Here is a 15,413-nt window from a genome sequence, read left to right as displayed (position 1 = left end):
GTATTCCAGGTTGTATATGTACCACATTTTCTTTATCCAGCCTATCATTGATGGGCACTTAGGTTGATTCCATGTCTTTGCTGCTGTGAATAGTGCAGCAGTGAACATACAGGTGCAGGTGTCTTTATAACAGAATGATTTATTACTGGATAAGTTCTTTAGTAGTGATTTCTGAAATTTTGGTGCACCCATCACCCAAGCAGCGTACACTGAACCCAGTATGTAGTCCTTTATCCTCACCCGCTTTTTAACCTTCCCACTGAGTTCCTAAGTCCATTATATCATTCTTATGCCTTTTCATCCTCTAGCTTAACTCCAACTTGTAACTGAGAACATATGATCTTTGGTTTTCCATTCCTGAGTTACTTCACTTAGAATAATGGCCTCCAGCTCCATCCAAGTCACTGCAAAAGACATTATTTCATTCCTTTTTATGGCTGAGTAGTGTTCCATGGTGTATATATACCACATTGTTTTAATCCACTTGGTTAATGAGCACTTAGGTTGGTTCCATATCTTTGTAATTGTGAACTGTTCTGGTATAAACATGCATGTACATGTGTCTTTTTCATATAATGATTTATTTTCCTTTTAGTAGATACCCAGTAGTGGGATTGCTGGATTGAATGGCAGTTCTACCTTTAATTCTTTAAGGAATCTACATACTGTTTTTCCACAGTGGTTGTATACTAGTTTACACTTCTACCATAAGTGTAAAAGTGTTCCCTTTTCACCATATCCACACCAACATCTATTGTTTTTTTAACTTAATTATGGCCGTTCTTACAGGAGTAAGATGATATCTCATTGTTGTTTTAATTTGCATTTCCCTGATAATTAGTGATGTTGAGCATTTTTTTCACATTTGTTGGCTGTCTGTAGATCTTCTTTTGAGAATTTTCTATTCCTGTTACTTGCCCACTTTTTGATGGGATTATTTGTTTTTTTCTTGCTGATTTGTTTGAGTTCCTTATAGATTCTGGATATTAGTCCTTTGTCGGATGCGTAGTTTGCAAATATTTTCTCCCACTCTGCAGATTGTCTGTTTGCTGATTATTTCTTTTGCTGTGGAGAAGCTTTTTAGTTTAATTAGGTCCCACTTATTTATTTATTTTTGTTTTTGTTGCATTTGCTTTTGTGGTCTTAGTCATGAATTATTTGCCTAAGCCAAATGACATTGGTTTTTAATATCACTTTTTCTGTCACCTCAGGAATATGACACATTTCCATCTGCTGGAGCTCACTATGGCAGCATTTCTCTTGGGGATAAGAATCTCAGGGATGGGTGTGAGGGTCTGTTTAGATTACGCCCAATAGCCAGTGTTGATATGCTACTTTGTCGGGGGTGGTATCACACAGTCACCCCATCCTAGGTGAATTGGCTGGTTCACCCTATGAAGTCCAAACAATTCTGTTTGTTTTCCATATATTTCATAACCTTGAGAAATGTACCTCTCAAAACGTCAGAACCCTTTTCTCTTTGTACCTCTCAAAACATCTTAGAATGCAAGATGTGTTTAAAAACTGTATACTTTTAAAATTCTTCAATCCAAGCTCAATTGAACTGCCTCCCTCAAAAGGGAAAGCTGTTATTAATGTCTAATTTTGAGTAATTCTACTGTATAAAGTTAAAGTAAAAGCTAGGAAAAGAGAGAGGAAGGAAAGAGAAGAAAGGGAGGAAGGAAGGGAGGGAATGAGGGCAGGAGGCAAGGAGGGAGGGAGAAAAGACAAGACAGAAGGGAAGGAAGCAAGAGTAAAACATATGCTTCCTTAGGGATGATATTTAGCATGCAGATGCTAGCATGGATGTGTGGATTGTTAAAATACTGAAATATTTTTATATCAATTGGTCAAGGCTGCCCTGAGCTCCCTGAGTGGTCCCCATTTTCCTGGCCACTTTGGCCCCTCTCCAGGCCCCTGTCCTAACAATCAAGCAATTTAACGGTTACTGTCCAACACAGAGAGGGACTGCAGGCCTCTGCTCTCACTCCAGGCCTCTGCTTTCACTCCAGTGCTGGCATCTAGTCCCAATAGTCAATTCCCATACCTCTCCAGTGGTTAAATATTTTGAATAGCAGCGTTGTGTTTACCTGCCAGAATTATCAAATAGCCCAAGTGTAGAGAATAGAGACACATACTAGGACCTTAAGTCACCTTACCTTTGATGTGGCAGACTCTTCTGGGATGAGGGGTGTGCCTGACTAGAAAGCAGCTTACATTTCTAGCCATAATATGGCTGCCTTTGCCCTCGATCTGAAGAGCAGATGTCGGGGGGTTGAGGTTCATGTTTGTGGTGTGTTTATTTTCCCCTCTTCACTGTTGTCACAAAAGTTTTTGGGGTCTAACTTGATTGACCTCACTTCCAGATGTGCTCAGACCCTGAAATCACAAAATGACAAACATTCTGACAAGAGTTTCTTGTCACTTTCTTATATATCAAACATTTCTCCATCTTCTTTGCTTGAACTAAATTGTTTCTCATGTTACAGCAATGTGAGGCTATTTTGTTTTCAGACCAAATTTTTGTAAACGTTGAAAAGTATAGGCATGGGTGGATCTAAAACATTTACCCAGGGGAAAATCAAAGTGTTTGATTTCAAAATATTTATATTATATTTGTAAAAAGTATAAAGTATATTCTGTTTTTAATTTCATTTGAGCTCACTTTGTTGACTTACCAAAAAAAAATTACATGATTATCAATTTTGATATAGTAAATTTAAATGATGACTTTTAAATACAATACTCACAAATGCACTTTACATTGAATTAATTTTAAGTTAAGTCCCTTCATATTGTACTTTTAAATCCCAGCATCTTAAAATGTATATCATCTTCGGAGAGAATGGTAAAACCCAAAGAAGGAAAAAAATCCAAAAGAGTGATGTATCTGGAGATGATAAACCAGAGAACCTTTGCCATGTTGTTGTTTGCAATATTGAGTAACAGTTAACATTTTTAGACACCTATGGTGTCATAGACCTGGGAGATTAAAGATAATGTTGTGTATCTTGGTGAATTCACAACCATGTGAGAAAGAACATTTCTGGATTAAGAACATAGAAAGTCGTTATTTAAATTTTCTTGAAAATAGTATGCTTTTGAAATCTAAGAAGGATGATTTTCTGGTGCCTGTTGTATTTTTTCTATCTTACATGAAAATCTTATTCATCGTAGCAGAATTGGGAAATACACATTTTATTTATAACCATGGCAGAGACTTTTTGGGTTAGAATAATTTGCAGTGTCAAAAAATGTTCATGTTCTAGAAATTGATCTCAGGATTTTGTTGGGATGGATGCTTTTAGATCGTTGACTACCTTTTTAGAACAAAGAAATCTATGTTTAAGTGTTTCATGCTATATACTTAGACTGTATGGTGTATAAATTCCCAGACTTGTTGCCACAGAATATCTGGTTTTCAGGAACTTCAGTTTGATATATATAAATACTAAAATTATCCTAGGTTGGGTAAAATATATGTAGACATTAAATGCAGAAAATATCTATCTAGCAATAAAAAGTATATTTTCATATTGCTGTTTATGAATATCACAGTGAGGAGCTAGTTCTAATCTCTTTGTTTAAATCACACTTTAGACTTACTCATTCTTTTGGTGTGGGACCTTTTTTACAATTAAGCCAGTAAATTTGCTTTTTACTTGTATTGAGGGGAAAAGAGTACAGCAGACAATTTGGAGAGTGAAAAAGACATTAAACCAGAAATTTAAAGATAGGATTCATGGTCCCAGATTTGCCATTAACCAGCAAAGTGACCACAGATTAATTGTTTTATTGCCTAGATTTCAGTCTGTTTATCTATAACCTGATGAAATTGACTTAAATGTTAGCTGATATTATTCAGTTATTCTATATGTGTCTGTCCCACATGAATTCTCTTAGATTAAAGGGTAGTGATACACTTTAAATTTTGGAAAAAAAAGTCAACAAGAAAACAATGTGTATTTCATTTTCTTAAAACAGACTTATTTGGCTTTTACATACTCTTGAAAAAAGAATGAACTTGAGGACTATTAACTAAATCATACCTAAAATTTTAGAACATTATTGTAATGATGAATTTAAAATTATACCTGAGGACAATATTAAAAGCAGGTGATCTTGCTGACAAGAACTCAAGTCTGTTGATACCCTCCCAGCCTCATAATATGTCTAGACTGAGTTTTTGTTGATCTCCTTAAATCTCTGCACTTAAGCTAGAAGTTTTTAGTTGGTAGAGACAGACCAATCTCGAACGCTTCCAAAAGAATACAGCTGTCTTCATCCAGTTTCTCACACTCTTACTCCAAGGAGCCTGTGTGGCTCCCTGGTTGTTAAGATATGTTACATAGCTTAGCAATGTGGTAACATTCCTTAGAAAAATCTAAGTTCTAGAACCTCTCACCCACTATTCTTCTCAGACCTCCAGTTACCCACTTGACAAAACCATGTGGCCACAAATGGCTTTCCTCAATTTTGGACATATAATAGAGTTAAATCCAATGCAAGAAAAAGAAAAAGAAGAAAAATAAAACAGAGAGCAATATAAATCAAATTTATAATTTTTCCCACAATTCTGCTTAAAGAACAGTTATGATATAACCAAATATAGCTTAATCCAAAACCAATGGGGAGAAGGTATACATGCTTTTAAGGAGTTTCTAATAATTGTGAATGGAATATACTGCTCTGGTAGTCAGGATGTCTGTGCTGATGACATGTTCAATAGCCATGAAAAAATATTGAAATGTTAATTAGAAGTCATAGAGAAACACACACATGTACATGCGGTGCTTCACAAGACTTTTCAGAATACACATGATTTTGAATTTCTGAATTACAATCTCTAAGAGCAATATAGACAATTTCTGAAAGGCAAATACTAGCTTAAAACAATGCAAGGATAGAGCCTAATTTGTCTGTTTTCTTGACTGGCCCAAGAATTAAAGGTTTAATTGCCTTTGCCTATAACCCATTCTTATGCCTTATGCCTCCCTGTTTTACGTAGTTTATGGGGAATTTTATGGGAGATCTAATTGACTTTCTAAGGTAATTTTTGTATTCTGAGATTTTTAGTTTTCACTTTGTATCAGTTGAGAAACTTTATTACACAGCTAATAACAGAGATCAGAAATAGTGTTCTAAGTAAGATAGATGTGTATTTCTTCCTCACATGGAAGACTTCAACCGTCTAGGGTTGGTACGGAAGCTTTATGAAGCATCAATATGGACCTTGGCTTCATCTATGTTTTAGGTCCATCTTTCTTAATATTAGGCTTCCATTTTTGAAATTATCCCTTTTTCAAGATGGTTCCTGAAGTTCCAGTCATCCAAGATGGCTGCTATATTTGCACATATCAAATCTGTACTCCAAGCAGGAAACAAGAGGAAGGTTGGGGAGGTAAGGGCTGGCAAGGGCACATGCTAGCTATCTGCTCTCTTTGTAAGAGCCTTCTCATGAGTCTCAGACAATAATCTAGGTTGCATTGACGATTTATAGCTACAAGGAAGGATAGAAAATGTAGTTTCTTAATAGGGCACATTGACACCCCATTCTAAAACGGGGGCTCTAACAAGAGAGGGAGAAAGTGTAAATTGGGTTATAAAAAGCAATCTCAACCACAGATCCTGACATTAATACCTAACTCTGGGTAGGAGAATTCTACACTCTGTGTGCTGTGCTTTCCCTTAGAGAGGGTCACTAGAGATAAACATGTACTTGGCTATGTAACTATGTTATTTTCCATTTATGAAGCCCCATGGGGAATTTTCCTGTCTCATTACTAGGAAAAAAATGATACAACTGGCTTGTTTGCATTAATTTTGTCAGAATCAAAAAGACAGAGGTTGCTCTGCTGCACTGCTCAGGGTAGCACAGGTATCCTTGTTGCCTTGGATACTCTATTATTTTAGCAAAGAAAACAGATGGAAAGTTTTTTTTGGAATATGTGCATATATTTATGAATGGTAATTAGTGATTTTTAAACATTATCTGGGGTCATGATAAGCAGGAAATCCACAGGTTTTTCATTGCCCACAGATATTTTGAAAATTGTTATGGACTGAGTTGTGTCCCCCAACAAATTCGTATCTTAATCTCTAACCCCCAATGTGACTGTATTTACAGATGGGGCCCTCAAGGAGATGATTAAGTTTAAATAAGGTTATAAGGGTTGGACCCTAATCTTATAGGACTGGTGTTCTTATATGAAAAGGAAGAAACACCAGAGCCCTCTCTGTCTCCTTGCATGAGCTGGCCATGTTAGGACAAAGGAAGAAAGGGACATCTATCACCAGAAAGTGGCCCCTCAGCAGACATTCAATCTGCCAGTGCCTTGTTCTTAACCTTACCAGCTTCCATAACTGTAAGAAATAAGTTTCTATTGTTTCTAAGCTGCCCAGTCTAGGGTATTTTGTTATAGCAGCCCAATTTGACTAAGACAAGGCTTCACCAAAAAGTAAGCCTGCCAGTACCTTGATCTTGGACATTCAGCCTCCAGAACTTTGAACATATAAATTTCTGTTGTTGAAGCCACTCAGTCTATTGTATTCTGTGATGGCAGCACAAGCTGACTGATACAAGTGTAAATATGCAGGATACTCTGTAAGCTCTGTTCTCTCCATGAATAAGCAGTGTGGCCACATCTCAAAGCTGTGAACTAGTTAGGCCTATTCATTTTGATCACCTAAAATCCTCACTTTGCATTTACTATAAAAATGCCACAGGTGTCTGATTAACATATGAGAAAGCAATGTAAGTGATTTCGGAAAGGAAAAGATGCTAATTTAACATAATGGAAGAATAAAATTTAATTTCATCTGGTGCCTTGACAACCCTATATTCTGTTCTGTCAATTTTGAAAGCATATGGTTCAGTCTCGAATTTGTAACAAATATCTACAATCACAGAAAACGGTACTTTTCACTCTGTGATCTCGAGTACAACAAAAATGCTGACATAAGTGTCATAGAAAGAATTCTACAATGGCCGCCAAGATTTCCTCCCCATGGTGTACATACTCTGTGTTATCGCCTTCTCTTGAGTGTGGGTAGACCTGTTAATATGATAAATATCACTCCTGCAATTAGTTTGCATTTTCTGGCAAAGATGAAGAGATTTTACAGATATAAAGTCCCTAATCAGAATGACTTTGAGTTTATCAATCTCTGTTAATCAAAAGGAGATTATTTTGGCCTGTCCCAAACTAATCAGATAAGCCCTTTAAAAGAAGATTTAGGCCTTCCCCACTATCAGAGATGCTCCCTTGCTTACTTTAAAAAAGCAAGGCATTATGAGTTCTCAAGCTGGGAGGAAATGAACCTGCAAACAACCATGAGAGCTTGGGAGAAGACCTCAGAAGAAGACCCAAGCCACAGCACATATCTTGATTGCAGCCTTTTGACAGTTCTCACCCAGCCTTTTCCAAAGACTTCCTGTTAGTCATACCTTCCTCTAAGAATATGAGTAACTCAAAACTTCAAAAGAATTAAAAAGAAGCTCTTCAAAAAGGTGAATACACCCTTAGAGTTCTCTTCATGGGTCAAAATCTGGGTTCACATTTGATAGATAGAAAATATAAAGCTTCAGGCCAGGCATGGTGGCTTATACCTGTAATCTCAGTGTTTTGGAAGACTGAGGTGGGAGGATTATTTGAAGCCAGGAGGTCAAGAGCAGCCTGAGCAACATAGCAAGACCCTGTCACTACAATAAAAATTTTAAAAAAGAAAATATAGTTTCCTGTTAGAAGAGCACTGTAGCAAAACTCCTAAGCCCAGTTGCTTACCTTGTTGTTGTCCAGTCATAACCAACCCCATATGATCATCTGAGAGCCTCTTTTGGCAGGCATAGGAGTCCTGTGGCTTATAACATTCTCTTGCTGATAACATTGACTTTTCTGTTCTTCTTAGGAGTTATGTAATTAGATGAATTAAGATTATCTCCAGAGTCTCTTCTGGCACTATGATTTGATTTTGTTTTCTTCTGTGAGGTAGAAGAATATTATTTTCAGACACAAAAAAATAAAAATACAACAAAACCACCTTTGAAATTTATAATTCCTTGATATCAAAAGATGATGGAACAGGAAGTTCTAAGCCCTCATCTCCCTATAGAAACAATGAAATACTTAACAATGTTAAGTTAACAATGATATGCAGAGCAAAATATCTTTGCACATATTTCAGATTGCAGTTAAGAAGTACCCCCAGATGAGCAAAAATACTGATATCAGCCACACTGAAATGAGTTGGAAGAGCAATTTTACTTTACCATCAGCCCCTCCCCCAAGTTGGCACAGCTCTGAGCTGGGAGAAATTGCCTTAGCTTGTGGATGCTCCATTCAGGAGTAAAAAGAGGGTGGAGCATATATTCATCATTCCTGGCATTTTGGCACAGTGCCCAAGGGACTTCTTTCTGCCATGCCTCACTCAGAACACTGAGAGAATCAAAATAGTTTAAATTCCTAGGGGAAGTCAAGAATAAGGAAAAGAGGTGAGTAGCTCATCACAGCTGGCACAATTCTGCAAGATTGGGAAAAGATACATAACCCTTAAACATTTTCCCCAGGAGGAAAGGAGGGAAGTGAAGTATACATATCCCTAGAAAAAAAATGAGAGGCTCCCAAAATCTCTAGCTAGGCTGATTGGTGAAGGGCTTTCCATGTTGAACCCAGGCCTAATGAATGGGAGAGGTGACTATTTCTTCAAATATACAGACACCGACAAAAAGCTACAAGAAATATAATGAGTTGCAGAACTGTGACACAAACAAAGAAGAAAGAAAAGCACTAGCAACTGGTCTTAAGAAAAGAGAGATCTGTGAATTGCCTGACAATTCAAAATAATCATTTCATAGAAACTGTTAGTTATATATGGCAATGCAGAAAAACAACTAAATGAAATCAGAAAAATAAAACATAAACAAAATGAGAATATCAACTTAAAAACTATAAAAAAGAACCAAACAGAAATTCTAAAGATAAAGAATATAATAATTGAACTGAAAATTTTACTAGAGGGACTCAATGGCAGACTTGATCAAGCAGAAGAAAGGCTCAGTAATTTTTGAATACATGTCATTTAAGATTATCCAGTCAGGCTAGGCATGGTGGCTCATATCTGTAACCCCAGCACTTTGGAAGGTTGAGGCAGGTGGATCTCCTGAGTTCAGGAGTTTGAGATCATCCTCGGCAACATGGTGAAATCCTGTCTCTACCAAAAATACAAAAAATTAGCCAGGCATGGTGGTGCCCCTGTGATCTCAGCTCCTGGGTGGGAAGGAGGTGGGAGAATTGCTTGAGCCTGAGAGGTGGAGGCTGCAGTGAGCCAAGATTGTGCCACTGTACTCCAGCCTGGGTAACAGAGTAAGACTCCATCTCAAAAAAATAAAAAAAATTTTAAAAGTATCCAGTCATAGGAAGAAAGGTAAAAAGAATGAAAAAGAGTGAAGAAAGACAAAGGGACTTATGGAACACCATCAGGCAAATTAATATATGAATTATGAATGTCCCAGAAGGAGAAGTGAGAAAGAGGCAGAAAGCTTATTTAAAGAATAATGATTGAGCCAGGTGTGGTGGTGGATGCCTCTAGTCCCAGCTACACAGGAGGCTGAGACAGGAGAATGGCTTGAGCCCAGGGCTGTAGTGTGCTATGATTATGTCTGTGAGGAGCCACTGCACTCCAGTCTAGTCAATGTAGCAAGATCTCATCAAGAAAGAAAGAAGAAAGAAAGAAAGAGCAAGAGAGAAAAAGAAAGAAAGAAAGAAAATGAGAAAGAAAAAGGAAAAGAAAGAGAAAGAGAGAGAAGAAAGAAAGAAAAAAGAAAGAAAGAGAAGGAAGTAAGGAAGGGAAAGAGAAAGAGAGAGAAAGAAAGGGAGAGAGAAAAAAGAGAGAGAAAGAGAAAGAAAGAAAGTGAGAGAGAAAGAGAGAAAGAAAGGAAAGAAGGGAGGAAGGGAGGGAGGAAGGGAGGAAGGAAGGGAGAAAACGGAATGGAGAAACAAAGTGGAAAAACAAAGAAGGAAGGTTGGTTGAAAACTTCTAAATCTGGAGAGGAAAATAGTCATCCAGATTAATGAAGCTCAAAGGATCCCAAACAGTATAAACATAAGCGAATCCACACCAAGACACAATATAATCAAATTTTCAAATGTGAAAGAGAATACTGAAGGCAGCAAAAAAAAAGTGACTCGTGATATACAGTGCAGCCTCCCTAAGTCCATCAGCAGATTTTCCAGTGGAAACTTGCAGACTAGGAAGGAGTGGGATGATATATTCAAAGTGCTAGAAGAGTTTGTTATTTTTCCCCAAGATAACAGATAGGAGACATTGTTAGCATGCTTCTCCCACTTGGAAAGACAAAATAGTGTGTAGAGATTCACACGTGAACTTTCTTCCAAGAAGCAAACACAGGAACGTAATAAGAAAATTGAAAGCCACAGACTATTTGAAAGAAGCATTGGGCTGTAGCTTACACTGTGAGCCAACTAGAAAACTGTAAGTCCCCAGAGTGTGAGAAGAGGATAGACTACCTCTGGAACATACACTCCCACTGGGAAACCTGGCAATCCAGGCCATGGGGGAAGGCCTTAACTCTACCCAGTGCTGAAGCTGACTTAGTGAGTGGTAGGGAGTATATGAGAAGAATTGACATTAGAACAGGCTTTATATTCATTTTCAGTCTCCAGCAGGGTTGGAGGGAAGACATTCCTGATCCTGCCTCACAGGGGACCTTGCCGAAATCTACCAGCTAACTCAGGTGGCAGTCACAGGTAGAAGGAAGCTCCCAACTGAGATTCATGATATAATCTTCAGTGGAGACAAACCCCCTTGGCCAGAACTGAGGGTTGGGTGGGAAGTGTGCTGCAGCCACAGGCACAGGAGCTGGGTGCCCCTGCTTCACAGGCAAACGAGGAGAGGCATGGCCTGAAAGCCATGGTTGCTGTCTCCTTGGGGGAAGAAATATGGCCTGGGGCACTTTTGAGTTCTGAGCACAGACTGTGTGGAACCTAGCTAGCTGCTGCTAGTGGAATGCTGCAAGTGTGAGACTGGCCTTGCCCAGTGAGTGGGAGCTGGGTGGAGCTTACTGCCACCTGCTACTCTCCACTCTCCATATGGACTCTTCTATACAGCAGAGGCAACTGTGCTCTTCCCTGGAACATTACTCTGGTAGCCAGAGAACTGCTCTATAATCCCCAGTGGGGCCACTGCTTTTGCTCACATGTGGAGGGCCCGGGCACAGACTTGCCTGACCCAGTTCCCACTTGCCTTTGCCCTTCCAACCACCCTGGCAGCTTCAACAAAGAACAAAAACTTTTGTGGGTTCTGTGTGGCCCCATCCATTTCCTGAGTCACCACAGTACATCTTCTGGATAACATAAGGCAAGCACAAATCCCACTGCTACCACTGCAGCTGGTGCTCTTTTGCAAGTGCCACCTCCTGGCTGGAGGCCAAGTGCCACCTCCTGGCTGGAGGCCAAGTGCCACAGTTCATTATAGTCTCTACAGGCAAAATAACAGTGTGCAGAATGGAGAAAATTTGTGTGTGACCTCAGCTATCACCATTGCCTGTATCATCCCGGCTAACCAAGAGGTCCTGAGTCTGTCCACATGACTAGTTCCTTACTAGTACAACTGACATTTGAGAAAGCCAACAATACAGTAACGCAACTTGTATTCAAGGAATCTCACAAACTCTATGTCACTCCCCACCACCCTTTTCAGAGCTGGCGCTGATACCCACTTCTGGGCACCTTGAATACAGATCACATCACTGGACCCCTTACAGACATTCCCCAACACCACTCTGGAGTGTGGCAGCCCCACTGGGCAGCTAGACCCAGAAGAGTAGCAACATTCATAGTAGTCTGGCTCTAAGGGACTCCTACTCCTAGGGGAAGAGGAAGTGCGCCACATCAAGGGAGCACCTCTTGGGACAAAAAAAAAAAAAAATCCAGATGGTAGGCCTTGAGTTCTAGAATTTTCTAGTTGTGGGAAGTTTCTTTCAGCAGAGGCAGAGGTGCAGTGCTGGGCTTGGTGGAGAAAATCTGCAGCTCCACTCCAGCAATGAGGCAGTCCTGGTGCTCCTGAAGGGTCTTGGAGAATGGGACTTCTTTTCCCCCTCATCCACTACTGCAGATACAACTGGGGCTCCTCCCACAGGAGCTCGGCATGGATGCGCCTGTTGACAGCCTTTCTGGAACACTTCAGGGTGTCTGCAACCTCACAAGGGGAGTGCCTTCCAGGTGCAGGCTTGCATGAGGGGTAGAGTCATAATCCCTCTCTACATGGAACATCAGCATTCCTGCAAATGAAAAGAGGTGCCTGCCTAATCTGAATAGCCATGACACTGCAACAGGAGTGTGACTGCGAGGTGGATTGCCTTCCTGCTGAACTGGCAGGGGAGCTGAGGTGGCTCCCTCCCTTCCCCTGAAAAGACCTTAGTGCCTTTCACAAAGAGCTCCCCAAGCTGTCTCTGTCAAGGCTGGGACCTCTGCCTACCATTGGGTATTGGGTTTGCCAACCTGTGTTAACCACAGCTGGTTTGAACCCATGGATGCCTCCCCTCCTGGCCTGAAGCCTGAACTGTTCAACCCAGTAAATAAAATGGTGGGGGAAAATAAATAAACAAAGTACCTACCGCTGGAGAATGAGATGAGCTTCAAGAGACCTCTGCCATTCCAACCCCACAGGAGACAGTGAACCTGCACACAAACTAAGCACATTACTACTACAACCAGCATCTAAGAAGCCACCACACAAAGACTCTATATAACCAAGGAACTCATTTAGAGTCTCCACCCCTGAAAGCACCCAGAGCTGAACTAGGTTACCATAAACTAAAAACATTAAAGTCACATCCTCAAGGGGGCATTTTTTTTTAAATCACAGTCAAATACAAAAGAACCTGGGTCATCACATTTAACCATCTATCTTGAGCACGCTATGGAAAATTAGCTCATTGGATTAGCTAGTTAAGATCTTGGAAAGGACAAAGACTTGTGACATAGGACCAGTTTGTTTTGAATAGTCATGTGACAAAATGGGAAAAGGCTGGGGAAAATGGCATTAAACCTGGATAACTAGGTGAAAGGAGAGAAGGGATTGCTTGAGGAGGGCACTGCACCCTAGGAGTGGATGGGACAGGCTGACACAGGCTGGTGTGTGTCATGCATGTGTTCTTTCTCACACTAGATGGTGAGCCTCTGAATACCAGGCCCTGCGTCTTACACACCTTCATATTCCTCGCTGTGATCTACACACGGCAGCACCGCACATACTGCATGTCAGTTAGTTGAGGTCCTGAAAAGGGAATGTCCTAAAGAAGACTCTGATAAAAGGAGAAAGATGGGGGAATTCTGAGATAGGCAGGGCAGTGGGAGAGGGGTCAATTTTGAAGCAGGAAGAAAGGGAAAGGACTTAATGAAAGAATGGAAGAGAAAGAAAAAGAACTGACAATGACAGAAATAGAGGTAGAGCAGAGACTGAGATCCAGAAGAGCCAGTTAGTAGTGGACAAAAAGAGAGAAAGCAAGGAGAGTGTAGATGTGGTTGCTGGATCTGTGTGCCCCTTAGACTGTTGCCCCAGAGCCGATAGAAAAGGAACCCACAGCAAATAGTTGTTACTCATGGTGCTTAATCTGTGTGAAACCTTTTACCTCCATCATAACATCTAATTTTTAAAATATTTATGAAGCAGCTATTATCTACATTGTAGAGATTAGGAAACTGGCACTCAAAGAGGTGAAGTGATTTGCCCTGATAGCAAGGAAGTTTACCAGATTCCAAATCCAGTGCTCTTACCAGTAACAAGTGCACACTGAACTGCTGCCAGACCCACGCGTCCAGATTCTGCTCTGGCGGGAAGAATTGATAATGCTGTCTGAATGTAGCTCTGAAAGTACCCCCTGAGAGTAGCGCAGGGTTTTTTGTTACTAACAGCTTTCTCCTCATGCTAAGAATCCTATACAGTACAGAGCAGGGCCATCAGAGTGAGACATTGGAGCTTTGACTCTGCCAGTTACATGTGACCTTTGACTTGAGCACTTGGCCACTGTACATCTATTTTATTATCAGAAAAGGAAGGATCTGAGAGGACCTATTTCATTGCATTGGCTGCAGAGAAGCCAGTGTTTGTAAAGTTCTTAGCGCATAGCCTGCTTAACACAGGGCCACTTTAAATATTATAAACTTCCCCCCCCGTAGTCTATAGAAGGAAGTCAATAGGCTCTGTGGGGGCTGCAGGTCTGGGAAGGGAACCTGAGCACCTGAGTTTAGGTCAGAGCACAGTCAATAAGGCCAAATTAAAGGGAAAATGTGTGGAATGCTGTAGCCAATTTGGGGTTTGCAATGGACCAAGAAAATGTGCATACCTCTAAAACAGAGTTTGACAATGTAGGAAGAGTCGAAGTAGATCTTGAGAGAACAGGCAGAGTATAAACACCAAACAGGGAAGCTAGGAACTGCTCCTTGAACACCAGGACAGGTACTCAGTAATATCATTACTGTTCTCTAATCGTGTGGGAGAGGTTAGGAAGTGCCTCTTCCAATTATATTGTGGCCAGACAGAACAGTGAGTGGGATCCCTAAATGCTTCTCCTCTTTTTCTTATTGTATTGTGTCTGACTTCTTTAACTCAACCTTATATTTGTAAAATTTACTCCTGCTGTTGGGGGCAGTTTTAGTTGATTTTCATTTCTGCATAGTATCCCATTATAGAATATGCCATAATTTGTGTATTTATCCATTCTCATGTTGATGGACATTTGGATTGTGTATAAATTTGGCTGTTATGAATAATATTTCTCTGAAAATATTTGTGCATGCATTTTAAGTGGACACATATTTAGAAATGGATTGCTAAGTCACAGGTTGTGTATCTTCAATTTAGTAGATAAGGCCAAAAGTTTTTCAATCCAGTAGTATCAATTGATGTTCCTGTTAGTGGTGTAAGAGGTTTCTGGTTTTTCCATATCCTTACAAACAATTGGTATTATAAGTCTTTTTAAATTTTAGATAGTTTAGGTGGTGATTAGTGGTATCTAATTGTGAATTATAGATTTAAATTTTTTACTTACTTATATGAAATATAATTTGCACATAAAACTCATCTTTTTATAAGTACACAGTTCAATAATGAGTTTTGACAAATGTATTCAGTCATATAATACCACTACAATCAAGATATAGAATGTGTCCTTTAACACAAATTTCCCTCCCTTTCCTTGGCAGTAAGTTCCCTTCCCTCATGTCTATGACTGTGCAACCACTGCCAGGACTGAATGTTTGTGCTCCGCTAACATTCATATGTTGAAATTCTAACCCCCAAGGTGATCATGTTAAAAGATGGGGCCTTTGGAATGTGATTAAAACGTAAATGGATTAGTCCCCTTATAAAAAACCCCAGAGAGATCCCTTGTC

The 15,413-nt window shown here is 39.8% G+C and overlaps 1 protein-coding gene and 1 long non-coding RNA gene across 2 annotated transcripts in view; one reads left to right on the top strand and one right to left on the bottom strand.

The window, feature by feature from the left end:
* Positions 1-4,336, bottom strand: part of C4H4orf17 (chromosome 4 C4orf17 homolog) — a 31,226-nt gene extending 26,890 nt beyond the window's left edge. The window contains 2 exon segments of the mRNA NM_001280178.1: positions 2,160-2,379; positions 4,095-4,336. Coding sequence (NP_001267107.1) covers positions 2,160-2,286 — 127 coding nt within the window. The 5' untranslated portion in view covers positions 2,287-2,379; positions 4,095-4,336.
* LOC134809900 (uncharacterized) overlaps positions 1-15,413 on the top strand; it is a 91,185-nt gene that overhangs the window by 31,635 nt on the left and 44,137 nt on the right. The window lies entirely within an intron of this gene.

Source organism: Pan troglodytes, chromosome 3 (assembly GCF_028858775.2).
Source record: "Pan troglodytes isolate AG18354 chromosome 3, NHGRI_mPanTro3-v2.0_pri, whole genome shotgun sequence".
Taxonomy (NCBI): domain Eukaryota; kingdom Metazoa; phylum Chordata; class Mammalia; order Primates; family Hominidae; genus Pan; species Pan troglodytes.
Note: the sequence above shows the minus strand (reverse complement) of the source record. Positions and strands in the feature narration are given on the sequence as shown.